The sequence below is a fragment of the Lates calcarifer genome, linkage group LG12, assembly GCF_001640805.2.
Source record: "Lates calcarifer isolate ASB-BC8 linkage group LG12, TLL_Latcal_v3, whole genome shotgun sequence".
In the NCBI taxonomy this organism is placed as follows: domain Eukaryota; kingdom Metazoa; phylum Chordata; class Actinopteri; family Centropomidae; genus Lates; species Lates calcarifer.
Window position 1 is genome coordinate 9,338,325 of NC_066844.1, and position 14,929 is coordinate 9,353,253.

The 14,929-nt window shown below is 40.4% G+C and overlaps 2 protein-coding genes across 6 annotated transcripts in view; both read left to right on the forward strand.

Moving 5' to 3' along the window:
• The first annotated feature begins 150 nt into the window (after nt 1-150).
• LOC108873526 (zinc finger and SCAN domain-containing protein 32) lies at nt 151-2,936 on the forward strand. Its single transcript, XM_018661756.2, has 2 exons — nt 151-424; nt 1,983-2,936. The coding sequence occupies exons 1-2, from the start codon at nt 238-240 to the stop codon at nt 2,795-2,797; spliced, it is 1,002 nt and encodes a 333-aa protein (XP_018517272.1). The 5' UTR covers nt 151-237; the 3' UTR covers nt 2,798-2,936.
• A 5,384-nt stretch (nt 2,937-8,320) lies between these two features.
• Nucleotides 8,321-14,929, forward strand: part of nfasca (neurofascin homolog (chicken) a) — a 159,692-nt gene continuing 153,083 nt past the window's right edge. For 2 of the 5 annotated variants that reach the window (XM_051074716.1, XM_051074721.1), the window contains exon 1: nt 8,321-8,726. The gene's annotated coding sequence lies outside the window, so the exon portion shown is untranslated. The remainder of the gene's footprint in view (nt 8,727-14,929) is intronic. The other 3 variants (XM_051074711.1, XM_051074717.1, XM_051074713.1) reach the window with 2 other exon arrangements.

The following is a 14,929-nucleotide window of genomic DNA, read 5'->3' on the forward strand; positions in this document are numbered from 1 at the left end:
GAGGTAGACTACCCATCAAACCAATACAACAACACCATAACTGGGATCTTATCAGTACTGTTAAAATACATTTTAAATCACCGCTTTGAATGAGCAGTGCAGTGTAGTCTCCCGTCCAGCAGGTGGCGTGACAGACCACCGCAGTCTCTCCGAACACTGACGAGACGCAGAAACCGGCATCTTCTGTTTCCAGGTTAGTGGATGTAAACAGAAAGACGTTCTCCAGCGGTAGAAAACATGAGCAAACTGGAGCTGTTGAACGTGTTTCTGAACGACAGGCTGACAGCGGCCGGGGAAGAGATTTTCCGCGCCGTTAAAGACGCGGTGGTGGAGTATCAGAGTGAAATCCTGCGCTCCAAGGAGGAGAACGAGCGGCTCAAACGGCTCCTCAACGTAGCCGTTCAGCGGCTGCTGCTGCAACCAGGTGAGGAACAGCAGCTCCTGACTGTGGCGGTGGTGAGAAACTAGTAAATAATATGGGCTGTTCACTGACGTATGGAAACGTCGCGCCAAACCTCGTTCAGAATATCTCCGTTTTTAATGGCGGTTTGCTCATGGGTACAGTCAGTGATGTGGCTATCACTCAGTCTGTGTCATGTTAGCATACGTCTCAGTTATTTCGAAAACTGGCACTATAGTAGTGGGAGCAACAAAGTGTTAAATCGGTAAAACAGTAATAGCAGTCACAATAACTGACATGAAAGAATCAGAATATGTTTTTGTTAATTTTAAATAATCTCCCACAAAGCAACATTTGTGTAGCTCTACATGATGACATATATCTTGAGCAAAGAAAATGTTGAGGGCTCAGCAGTGATTCAGTATTGCCTGCTCATGTCCCTCTGTGTAATGATATTGTGAAACATTCTCAAATCAGATGGAATTTTATAAATTTATAAGCAAACTACATTATTCAAGCAGTGTGACATTTTGAATACTTGTAGGTTTCCTTAATATTTGAATATTATATAAAATCATCAAATCAGTCAAATATCCTGCTATGATATCTGTTTTGTTCATAATACAGATTTATGTTTTATCATTATCATTTTGGATTAGTCAAACATTATATGAAATAAACACATCAATATAAAAATCCCACAATACATGTAAGAAGGTACCTTTCCCTTTTAGTCTGAACCATTCACTAACTTCTTAAAATGACAGCTTATCATTACACAGGTCTCAAGTTTTATTCCAATTCCTCTCCAGCTGGGGTTTCTGCAAATAATGATGATGATGATAATAATAATAATAATAATAATAATAACAATATAGTATTTGGCTAACAAAAGAAATGACAGGGCACAATCTCTCTCTTCTTCACAGCAATTATCAACATTGCAAAAAATCAGTAGCACAGTATGGTAATGATGTTGCCAAGAATAAATCTAGAGATAATTTGATGAACATTATGACATTACAATATCAGCTGGAGAAGGGATCTTATAGCTCTGATTTCAGTGAAGGAGAGCAACATATTTTTAATGGAATTATAACATGTCAAGGGGAGGTGGGCCTTTCCTTCCTGTGATTCATCTCTCATTAACAAAAAGGAAAACAGGTGGACTGCTAAGAACTGAAAGAGCAGCAAGATAATGTTAAAGCTTAAGCCTAGCTTAAGAGAGGCACATACTAAGGTCAGAGCACAGAGGGAAGTTATAGTATGTTTTACCTGAAGACATGAATCCTTTAGTGGGTAGACTGAACATTTTTGGTCAGGCAGACTGATGTTAATGCACTAAAGACAGATGAAATTATAGTTTATAGTGTTATAGTGTTAATACATATGAGAGATATCCATGTAAATCTAGGACCTATTAATTTATCAAAGGGTAAAGATGGAGCATGTAAGTATTATTCCTGATAAGCGAGACAAGATTAAATCAGCAGCCCTAGACAAATCTAGAGCCCTAGAAGGGACACAGTAATATTTGAATTTAAATACACCTAGCATGACAGTGATGTTGGTCACCTTTCAGAGCCTCACTCTGTCCAGCCCCAGGAAGATGGCCAGCCCTGTGAGTCTGAGTGGAGAAGCAGTGCTGAGCTGCTGCCACAAGTTAAAGAAGAACCGACACTCAGAAACAGTCTAACATATTGTTCACATGAAGCAAGAGACTCAGAGGAGGGCAACTGTAGTCATGTTGAGCCGCTACACAGACCACTCCCCCCACCAGCCGAGACTGCGTGCAGCAGACAAAGTGTCTCCCCGTCTCCACTAACATCCCCAGAGATTAAGGCGGAGAGTGACAGAGAGGACGACGGGAAACAGCAGCCAGCCAACAGCTTACTGCCCTCCATGGCTGTTCATTCAAACTGTATAGTGGCTCAGAGTGATTCTCGTGCCAGTGCTGCAAAGAGTCATAGGACTCAGAAAACAGAGCAGCAGACGAGAGGGTTACTCCGCTCGAATGGAAAACAGAGCGCACACATACTGCAGATCAAGAACGTGAGATCCCTGAAGCCGCCTCTGCCTCGCTCCTCTCACCCGAGCCAGAGCATCCAGAGGTGGCACAGCTGTAAAGAGTGCGGGAAGGGCTTCAGCTTCGCCTGCCAGCTGGAGGTCCACATGCGTTGGCACACCAAGGAGAAGCCATACAGCTGCGCGGTGTGTCGGAAGAGCTTCACCACGGTCAGCATGCTGAAGAGGCACCACCGCATCCACACCGGAGAGAAGCCCTTCCGCTGCCACGTGTGCGGGAAATGCTTCAACCAGTCAGCGCATCTCAACACCCACTTCAGGCTTCACACCAGAGAGAGGGCCAGCTGGAGCCGAGCACCACACTCCAAGTGAATGAAAGCCTTCAGAGTCACAGGAGATTTATCTGTAAACTGTGAAACGCTTGAAATGTACATTTTCAGGTTCAGACAGTGTACAGTAACAGTGCTTGATTGTATTCTTATGTTGTGCAATAAAGCGTGGTATACCAAGATTTCTGATCCATTGATTGTGTCGATGATCACTATCAACTGTATTAAGACAATGCTGTGTAAAGCCGTGTAATTGTATTCACCAGTTTCATGGCTGAGATGTCCAACAAGACAATCCACAGGAGTTGAGAGTTAATCATGGCAGGTTGAAGATTATTCAGAAATAGAAACAAAAATTCAAAGTACAAATAGGGACAGATTACTCCAAAAATCATACCAAGACAAAACACATGGGGGATCCGGGGGATAAATGATCCATAGCAAATAATGGCACATGTTAAAAGCAATGAGATTGTTCTACAAAAACTGATCCATAAAGATTTTTGAACACATCGAAAGAGGGTAGAGGTCCCAAATGGAGTGAGCCTTGCAGCTCATTCTAAGCTTGTGGTGGTAGGAAAAGGCAGATTTACCCAGCTCTGTTCAGGTCAGAGTCAGATAGCAGCTGTTGTGTGTGAGTGATTACACCCCCCTGCCCCCCCAGCTCCACAAATAAACTTTAACACTGTGTTGCATATGGCTGCCCTATGGAACAGCCAGTGGCACATTAACTGCCATGTATTTTCGTGTTTTTGTTAAAAGATGGCATGTAGGCTGAATGGTGGCATTTTCACCCCAAGGATATTATCTGTTGAAATATGCATGAAAATGAACAGTAAAATATTGAATTATTAATAGTAATAATAATAATTAAACAATAAGTAATATTGATTATCAAGCAGAAATGTCTTGCAAATTTAACATAATTTAAAGTATTTACAAAAACTACCTACGAACCTGAACAGATAGTATCTAACTGTCCCTGCTTTCTGACTCAATTTTTTTTTTCCATGAAATATAATTCAGAATCTTTAAGACATCATGTTATCTGTATTCCATCTATGTTTTAAATCATTTTGAAATAAGAAAACCATAATATTTTAGTTAAAATGCACATTTTAGTCTTGTCTGCAGGTCCCAAATGTTCCAAAATTTGCGACACTCCACAAGTGATGGAGAGCTTTATCATCTGGATCTTCTGACGGCCATTGGAAGACTAAGTAAGTAAATCACCAGAATGTGCTCAGTGTCCTCATACTAGTCCTCTGGTTGATCGATTTATTTGTGTGAATATCAGTTTGTATAATACTGTTCTCCTGATTTTTAAGCTTTACAGTTGACATTATTTAAATTGAGTTTCACAATATGAATACCATACATACAGACTAAAACTAAAGAAATCTTCCTGGAGAAGGTCAGGTAAGGTTGGTTTAAATTTTTATTGCAGACAAGCAGGAATATTTTCAAGCTGATTTTTGGTAGTGGTAGTCACTGCAGAGATCTGAGGTCTAATGTAGTATTTTCAGCTTTTTGTCTTTGTTGTGTTTCTTGAATTCTCTAAAAGAGGATGGAGAGAATCCATACTGTGGAGGAGCCAGAAATACCAACCCATGCTGCAAGGGAAGGGGTGAGACACACCCCCCAGCCTCACTCTGTCTTTCCTTCTATCCCTCTCTCCTTTTCTGTCTCTCCTTCTTTGTATGGACTAATAAGAATAGTAACTTGATGATACAAACTAATATGCGCAGCATATGTTAATTGGCTAGTTGCACAGTCCCCACAGTGACACTATCTGTAAGAACTGGTTGCCTATGTTGTTTGGCATATCTAACATGAGCAGCCTGATGTGATAAAAGTTAGAATGCTGACATCTGCTGGAGGTCTACTGGTACTAGCAATTAGGAGAAAAAACCTTCCCCTCCTAAGATACATGCAGTATATTCATTTTCCTGCAATTTTCCTGCAAATTTTGCTGAGCTCAGTAGTCAGAGAATAAGTGACTGTGATGCCCATCCAAATGTAAATAGCCCATGTGAGGGGAGGTGAATCTTTATGTTAATCAGTATGAATGAAACTTTGTAGAGTTTTTCTGGTTTTTGATCTTATCTCATAAATTGTTCTGCTGCACTGGTTTCCTGTACTGAGTGGAAATATAGCAGCTAAATGTATTTATTTGTAAATGTATGTATTTCTTTGTTTATTGCTGTAACTATGTGGTTGTTTATACAGTCCAGGCTAGTTGCAGGTGCTTCTCCCTCCTTTATTGCTCTTCCTTCGGCTCCTTGTATTTTTTCTGTTAGATCCATTCTTTTCTATTTTTTCCTTATCCAATTCAAGGGTCTAAAGACAGAGGGTGTAGTAATGCTGTACAGATTGTTACACCCTTTGAGACAAATATGTGATTTGTGATATAGGTTTATATAAAAAAAAATCTGACTGTAAAATCTGACTTGACTGTATTTGGACAGGTACACATTTTTGTTCTCCAGGCTCTCTGTGTGAATCTGAAATAAAATGTTAGATACTACGTTAAAGGGCTGTATTTCTTAAACAGCTCTTTTTATATTATACCTACTCTTACATGTAAAATAGCTGGAGTGTATCTTTTAAGATATGGTCAAATTTAGGCAACAAAAACTAAATACTTAAAAGCTAAATACTTTAAAAAAAAAAAGAAAGAAGAAGCTAGCACTGGTATGAGATGGGCCAGGCATGCTGTATGCATTCTTATTCCATTTGATTACCACAGCCTCACACTCTATGCTGTTTTGGAACCTTATATTGGCCATGCACATATCATATACTGCTTATACATTGAGGGTTGCGGGGGGCTGCCCCCTTGCAGCACGGTACACCCAGGGCACACCCTGGACAGATCACAGATCACCTGGACAGATCACCAGTCCTTCACAGGGCCAACACATATAGACAAACAACCACTCACACTCACTTTTAGATCCCTCTCCCGAGCAACATTTTCAAGCACCTCCTGGAGGATCTCGAGACTTTTTCAGGCCTAATTAGATATATAGTTTCTCCAATGTTTTCTGGTTCTAAGTCAAGCTCCTTTACCAGATGAATGTGCTGTGGTCAGATGCCCAAACCATTTCAACTGGCTCCTTTCACTGCAAAGGAGCAGTGACTCTATTCCAATCTTCCTCCAGATGTTTGAGCTCCTTAACCTATCTCTAAGACTGAGCCTAACATTTTTGTGCTTGCAGCCATGATCTCATTCTTTCAGCCACTACAGTATCCAGAACTCGTGACCATACCTGAGCACTGGAATACAGATTGGGAAATCAAAAACTTTACTTTCACTTTATCTGAGAAACTCCTGTACCTGGGGCAGTAACTCACTCCCAACCCAGGGGGAGAAATCCACCATTTTCCTAAATGCAGTCTTATCCCTCTCCCCCTGCTTTCGCCTTGAGATCCTGTCTGTGAAAAACAAACAGAATTGTGTAAAGGGACAATGCTGGCAGAGCCCAACCCCCACTGGAAACATGTTTCACTTCCTCCCTAGAATATGGACAGAGGACTCCAGTTATACAAGCCCCAAATGGCTAGCACCAATGACCCTGGTACTATGTACTCCTGCACTACCCTCCACAAGACTCTTGAAGGGACACAGCTATAATCCTCCTCCAAGTCTGCAAATCACATTGATGGGTTTCATTTGCTTATAATCAATTAGTGTAACCAATACCTTGACATACTGTACAAAATTACTGTTATTTGCAGTATTCAGGGGCTGTAATATGAAGTTCAGGTTAGTGTTCAACACTGTCAGTGTATAGGCATAGGAACACATGAAGCATGAACTGAGGAACATACAATCACAGGACCAAGTAAATTAGGAAACATATTGAACATCAGTGATTTTATTGGACTGAACATATAATATGACATACAGAGAACCAGGGGAAGCTTAGTGACATGTTACTTGTTAAGGCTTGGTACCTCTGGACACGGACATAGGATATAAAGTAGGGACTTTCTTTAGATTATCAGAATGCTGTATATTAACCTTGTTATGATGACTGTATTTCCTGTTATCTTTGTACTTGTGCCTCCATTCCTACTAAGGAAGGAAGATTAGTTTTTATTTATCACGGCTATCATTATGTGGGCTGGGTGCAAAATATAGTCTATTCTGACTACATTGTTTGACTCCTGTCATCCAAAGCTGAAGGAAAGAAAAATGCTTGCAACATGACAGCCCAAAATAGCATAGCTGGTATTATAAACATAATTATTTTATGGGTAAATATTATATATATGCTTTCTTTTTTCCTGCTTCATATAGTCAGAGAAACATAAGGAAAAGGTGATATGCTTTTAGAGGGATAGTGGTGTGTATTACACCATATGAATGGTGTGGTGCATGCAGCTCTGGTGCATACTCTCTGGAGGCCAACCATTGGCTGATTCAGTGTTTCTTCAGAGTGAGGGCATTTTGGGTTAACGTCATTCTAGTTAGTATTTTACCACAATAAGTCATTGCTGTCAGTCCCTGAGATTCACACTTACATTTTGTTAAAATGAATTACATTTTATACATGTTTTTCCCCCATCAATACAATATGTATTAAATTGTTCACAGTAGTCTATTCTTTTCATCTCTTAGCTTCCCACTCACAGCTTCCAATACAGTCTGTTTATGCCAGAGCTTTTATCCAATCAAATTTAAGCACATTTCAGAAATCTGCCATGAGGCCTTCAAAATCAACAGTGAAGGCCCCTGTAATTTAAAATAAAAGGCAATGAAAACTGTCGCCTCTCGGATCCTTTAACCAATCAGATTTAGAGATGTTCGAAACCATGACGTCGACATTTTCATGTCATTTGATTGGATGATCAGAAAGCGCACTGGTCAGAGCTAGCTAGATAACCGCGTGTATAGCTACTAGCTACTCAAGCTAAAAGGCTAAAACATGTTAGAATATGTATAGATTTAATGGCTGCTTTTTTCAACCCACAACGGCTGAAGGAGAAGGAAGGGTTCAATGACTCTGTTGTAGAGGTTGTCCTTGCATCTCAGTTCCAACAATAAGTCCTTTTCTATCCTCATGCAGACTAACCCTGAAAGTCGCGTCGTATTCGTGTCGTATTAGTTTTATTTGTCTGCAAATAATCAGCAGTTTCGGTGAGTAAAATGCATTTACCTACATTTTTATTGTTTATGTCTGTCTTTATTTGGTTGTATTGATGCTTCTGCTGGAGATGAAGTGTGTGGAATGTTTGGAGACCTACTGAATTGTGTTAATTGGGTTTTTATAGCATTGCTTTAGTAATGGCATTTACTCTGGCTACGTGATATGCATGTCTGTGATGCAAAGTTCTGTAATATTGTGTTTCTGTATATATCGCTGAAGGTTTCCATAGCTGGGTTGCTTTTGTAATCACGAATCCAAGTTCACAGCATCTTCACTTTTCAAGTTAACAGGGGGTGAGTTTGATGATCAGGAGTCCTTTAAATACACGTGTAATTTACATTTCACTCCGACATGTGCTGGGACTGTACATGACACTATCATGACAGAAGGGTACATGTAAGTAATGCATATGATTTAGTTTGTTATTGTGTGCTATCGAAAATTGTACTTAAAGCAGCTGAAACTAGCTTGAATATCCACCATAATTATGCTTTGGCCAGGTATATTTTTCTTCTCAGTCCTAGTCTTAGCCCCCACCTGCCCGCCAACCTCTGGTTTCGTGCGGGGCGTGTGCACGCGGCGTCACACCGGGACCGCGCGCTTGCGGACCAGAGAGAGAGAGAATAACTGAAAGAGGGGAGGAGTGTGGAGAGTCCACGAGACTGAGTGAGGGAGAGACCTGCACCGCATTGACAGGAAACACGGAGTCAGAGCTCCGGTAACGCCATCAGCACAGAGGAGGAGGTGGATAGTTTTCTGATGCCTCTGCGGAGCTGACGGTGCAGCAGCGAGGAGAGGAGCGGCGGACCGGCGCAGGTAAGCGGACCTTTTCTACTTTCTACTATGATCCTCTGTAGTTGTAGCTCCCATCGCAGTGACGCATCGGGTGGTGTCCCGGTTCCGGCGGGGCCGGTCTATGCAATGGTGAGGATGCAGGGTGTGAAAAATGACAGCTGGACGGGATGATGCAGCTCCAGTCCCATCCGCGACGCTCCGAACGCTATTGCCCCGTCTCTCTGCAGTGTTTTCCGGGCATCCGTTGCACACGGGCCCCCGCCTCTCTCTGCGCATCTTCTGGATGATGCTGCGGTTTTGTGGAATTTGTGCTGCTCTGCGCAAATCGCGAATAAGGACACCAAGGACCGGTGAAATTAGCGGGGCCTGCCTCGCAGTCCGCATCTGCAGAGGCCCGTGTGTGTATGTGATGTGTGAGGAGAGATGTCATTGCAGAGGACGAGTGATTTTAAGGGCTGTCAAGTTGGGCTTGTTTGGTTAGGCCCCAGGGCTGCAGCCTGGGCTGGACACAGGGTGAGTCAGGTCTGTCTCTTAGCACTGGAAGTGGATCAGAGCACATCTGACTGTGAGGGAGGTGACTCAAAGAAAAAGTGGTGTATTTATTGTCGTTTATATCATGTCACCGAATGGATGACACACATCTTAAAACAACACTTTGAACAGAAAGTCTGCTCCTGTAGTATTAATATATGGACTTGTATGTGTCTCTGTGCTACAGTAGAACATTACCTGGTGACCTTGTTGTACTAAAACCTTAAAACCTTAAAAACCTTAAACCCATTCCTATACTAGCCCCATACAGTCTGTGCATTCAGTGACAAGTTTAGTTGTGTTATTAATTCACACAATAGTGATTGGTCATACTGTGTGTCAACAGTGGTCCTGGTGCTACAGTCATAATGTTTCTACACGGGAATATCATCAGTGGTGAGCTTATAGTGACCATAAGGGTGTTATTGTATGGTGTTTTCTCTCTTTTAACTCTTTAATATTATTATTGACTACTATAATGTTGTAGTTAAGTGTGTATTGTGTATCATGCTTTAGATTTATCTCCTGCAAGCCATTCAGTTTTATAAGTGGAATTTTCATTGTCCTTAGGTAGGAGGAACAGATGTATAATCAGCAAAAATATACTCAAAGTAAGCTATCAACAAAATCATTATACAGACTTCTTTAAGAGTGTTTTCTTATTATTGATATCACTGGATTATTACTGACTCATTAATATGGTAGAAGTCTTTTTTGAGATGTAGATTTTATCTATTCATATTTATTTTTATAAGGTGGCCATATGTTTTGTGTATACAATCAGAATTTGCCAATAACAAGTAATTGTAGCTGTCAAATAAATGTATTTGAGTAAAGAATACATTTACCTCTGGAACAGTGTAAGTACCACTTAAATATTTTGGTAAAGTACAAGGTGATGTACAAGTACCTGAAATAGAAACAGTGTACTTACCAGAGTACTGGAGTAAATTTACTTTCCACTGTTGTTGTACAGACTCAGTGTATATATAGAAAATGTGTCATTCTTCTATTTTAAACATCATTTGGGGTTACACAAAGTTTCACCACTTAAATGGAATCATGACAAAGTCTGGGACATTTTTTGCAGTCATATTACATTTAGTGCTTGGTCTTGAATAGGTTAATAAGATGAGGACTTGTGGTGCTCAGTTGTGAACTTCCATGATGCAGTATTTGTGCAGTATTTTTAAATCTCCTATGGCATGACTTGAATATTCCTATAGTGTTTTTCTATAGGGGCTGTAGTCTGGATGTGCTTTGCTGCGACTGTGTAACAGTATAGAAAGGTTTGCTTATTGACTTGTGTAATGAGAGCCTAGAACATGTACTCAGCCATGGAAAGAGATATGTATTGTGTGTGTGAGTGAGAGAGAGAGTGTGTTATAGCTGATTTACAAAGATGTGACTTATAACTTATAACATAAGACAGAGTCAGTTTTCATAAAAAACAATTTAATCAATTTTGAGAGCAAATGTTTGCTTTCAAGTTTGCTTCTAACTGTAGATTAACTGAGCTCAGTTAAAATGTACATTTCTTATCTTATCAGCTATTATGAGCTCACGTGCAATATAAAAACAATGCTTTAGGTTGACTTTGCTACTTCTGTAGGTTTTTTGTTCATCTTAAATATGGAGATTTCCATGGAGTCACAGTGTGTGTGATAAACTGACCTATGTTACCTTGTTAAAATACATCTTAAAGAAATATGTAACTGTATATTTCTTATTTCGTTAGTAACATTGGTTCATTTTAATTGTAACAGTTTTATTTATAATTATTTTTTTCATAGCTATGTATGTGTGTGTGTGTGTGTGAGACCCAATGACTGTATATAAAGATGGACAATGCATCTCTTTTTCCTCCCACTGTACAAACATTAAGCCAAAATATCCCAGATAAGAATGCAGCCATCTTGCACTGGTGATGTCATGTGGAATCAGAGTCTGCCCAGCAGTGATTAGGGAGTGGAGCTGCAGTATCAAAGTCCCTCCCATACACCTGCCCGACCAATTGCGAGTCAGTCACAGCTGTTAGTTATGATATCACACTCCCTTTTTATAGCATCACATAACTAATTTAAACCAAACTTATAAGGAAAATGAACACTTGAACATACATCAGTGTAACAACTATCTACAATGTCAGAAAACATGTTTGGGAAAAAATGTATTTTGTATGTTCTTAAATTTTTTAGGTTGGCCCATGTCCCCCTATGACATAGAAAGGGCTGGGGTGTGTAACTTAAACTGCAGCGAGACACCAGGGAGTGATCAAAATGTGTTGCCTTCACTTTTGCTTGTGTTGTCATCTTGTTATACAGTCACTGGTGAGACTTCAGCATTGGCCAACAATTTAATGGTCTTACAGCAGAACAGGAGGTGATAGTATCTGGACCTACAGACAGACTGACAAACACACATGCAAAGGTGCACAGAGCTTAGAGAAAGATGCCTGATGTTCATCAGATGACAAAGCCATCTATATGATACCATAAAAAATTTGTCAGTGATCAGTGATAATATAATATATATAATAATATAATATATAATATATATATTAATATAATGAAAATGGGAAACAGAAGACAAAAATATCTAAGCATAGATGAAAAACACAGACACATATGCACCCAAAACTATTGAGAAATTATAGAATTATATTTCCCAAAGAATGAGAATTTACTTGCTGATGGTGGGTGGTGTGCTCTCACCCTCATGCAGTTTAAAGGGGGAGAGTGTAATCCAGGTTATTCTGAGGTGTCCCCTAAACACCTCAGTCAGTAGATGCTACAATTTGCAGATGTTTAAAGAGTGAAAAAAGGCGTTCTAAAGTAAGATTTACTGACGCTGAAACTGAGTAATTATCTAGCTGGGTTGGTCAGGCCACCCAGGGAGAGCCTGTGTCTGCGAAACGCTGTCAAGTTTTTACAAACTTTACACAGTGCATTGGTCTGTTCCTCATTGGACCTTACAAAACCGAACAATTTCCATATCTCTGAGGTAACACGATTACCTTATACTGGTTTTATTTTGTCCTCTTCAGTGGGTGGCAGCCATTACTCAAACTTGCTGTTGATCGGCAAAGCTAGTTTTAGGACAGTTTTTCCCTTGTTGTTCCCAGCTGACTTCAGATAGCAACTCCATGATACTACAGACTGCTCTTGAACTCAGCATTTTTGGCTGCAGGGACTTCTCTTTCTAGCCCTTCTTTGTCATTCTTTACGCAGCCACTCTGGTCAGCTTTAATGTACAACCGAGATCAACACAATGAATGCCCCACCCCACCCCACAGCCAGTACCTCTGTGAGGTAGACTTTCCCATTTGGGGTGGAGGCTCAGGTTCTGTCGGACCTTCAGGTCTTCTGATGGACTTACTTTCAGAGGGCTGTGTCCCTGACTTTGAATGAAGCTAACAAGTGGAGTCCTCCTTCCTGACGAAAGTGATATGAAGGCTGATGCAGACATTCCGTTTTCCCTTAACTACAGACAAAAATGGCGGTGAACATTCTCAGACAAGAAGATATGCTGACAAAAAAGACACTAAGTGACACACTGTCAGATAATACAGGATGAAGATTTACATATGTATGTATGTAAAGACAGTCAGATAAATTCTCCTCTGTCCTGACTGTCTGCTATTGTGTGCCATGGGTTCTATTTGGACCACATCGCCACGAGATCTAGATCTACCAGAACACTTCTTGCTTATGAATAGAATATGTTTTTTCCACCATGAATTAAGGATGTCAGGGCAGTCAGCGCTGCTTCCATGTTACTGTGCCATGGAGTCAAGCCTTGTTTGGTGAGCTCCATTGGGAATGTGTCATCTGTCAGCAGTGGTTCCATGGTCGTTGGGGTTCTCTACTGAAATTGATCTGGTGGGTCATGATGAAAGATGAACACAACATGCTTAAAAATGCACCAAAGCCTTATCTAGATGTTAAAGGAGATGTATATGTTCCTGTACTGAGAAATCTGAGCCTAGGGTGTCAGGTATCAGCAGTTTGACTGACTTCTGCTGATGAATGACAGGAAAGAAAGCAGAGAGGCGTGTGAACGCTGTGGACACCCACTTGAAAATATGTCTCCTAAATCACCTGAGGCCAGACAATAATGGCCTCATCGAAAGGTTCAATGATGTGTCGTCCAAATATGTATAAAGGCAAAAGAATTTATTCCTGTTACAAATGGCCACACTCACACACAGTCGAAATGACATCCCATTGTCTCCTCAATCTCTCTACAAGAATTTGGTTTTATTTGTCTTTGCCAGTCTTGATGATATGAATTGTATAAATAGCAATGACAGTGCACACTTTAGGTCACTCTTTTCTTGTAGGCAGGGGAGCTTGAGACAGAAGTTCAAACCTTGCCTGGTTTATACCTCCACCTACCTGGCCAATTGCTGCACAAAGTGAGCTGTCTGTTTGAGACGAGTTTTGCCTTGTGACATGGAGCATCCTGCATGGAATTGGCTGTTAGAAGACACACATCACACACATCCAACCATGACGGTTGGGGTGATATGGCAGTGTTACGTTGTTTCAAGGATCCCACCCATTTGAAGGTCGCACAGTGTTAGGCTTGTTTAATGCTGACACCATCACACAATCCCAGACACAGGTGCAAGGCAACACATCATGAGTGAGTGAGTCACTCATCACCTCTCTCACACTGTGAGTCACTGTCAGCTTCTGAGCTAATGTCAGGCAAAAATACACTTTCAACAAGTCTATGTTTGTGATGCCTATGACAGTTCAGCAACCTGATTTTAATTGTGTGGCATGTTAGAAACGTTTTGGGCATGGGAATACAGCAATTTTGAGTTGGGCCTTTGGAGCCAAACAAAGTTTGGCTAGTTTTTGATAGAAAAACATAGGAAAGGAGAGAGGTCGTGTGGATGTAAAATATCTCAGTAGCTATAATCCTGTAATAATTTCCTTCCTAAGCTTATTACTGAAAACCCTAGGCTCCTGCTTAAAGTTTTTGATCACACAGTGCTGCAGTTCAGGTGTATGACCAGCAGATGTCAGTGTTGTAACACAGTACATGTGTCCTCCATACACTCACAGATATTCTTACTGTTGGTGAGTCCATCTGAGTGTACGACAGTCAAATGGGTTTGTTAGTCTGCTTTACAGGCTGACATGCATGTTCACAAGATGGAACATTTACTGGAGATACACTGCTACTCAGATCTATTTTTGTGCTTTTTGTGTAGTTTCATATATATATATGACAGTTTATCATTACCAAAAATTCCAAAATGCTTTACAGACAGGAAACGTTGCCTGTGTCTTAGGTCTGGAAAGTATGTCTTCTGTGGTGTGCTAGTTAAGTACATGAGGAACAATCATAACAGAGTTCCACATCTTGGTACAGTCCAGATCTCCAGAAAATCATCTCTATTTATGCACAACAAAAAGTCATGGATTAAACAGTTAAACATAAATCTTTTATAGTAGGTTCGCATTTTTACCCACCTTTAATCCTTTGTTATACAAAAATATTTTGTATGTAGCTATACATTGCTGCATACCAGTACAAGGTTGTGAAAACAATACATACATTTTATTCCATACAAGCAATTATGTAAATATTATGTAGGGTGGATGGTATAAACAATATAGAGAGCACAGTGGTAAGAATTTGTATTGATTTTGACTAAACCGTATTGAACAGCAGAACTC

Bases quoted from the DNA above. Each gene is read 5' to 3' on its own strand.
- LOC108873526 (XM_018661756.2), top strand. From the start codon at position 238: ATGAGCAAACTGGAGCTGTTGAACGTGTTTCTGAACGACAGGCTGACA. The intron at 425-1,982 runs GTGAGGAACAGC...GTCACCTTTCAG, and splicing joins GCGGCTGCTGCTGCAACCAG to AGCCTCACTCTGTCCAGCCC.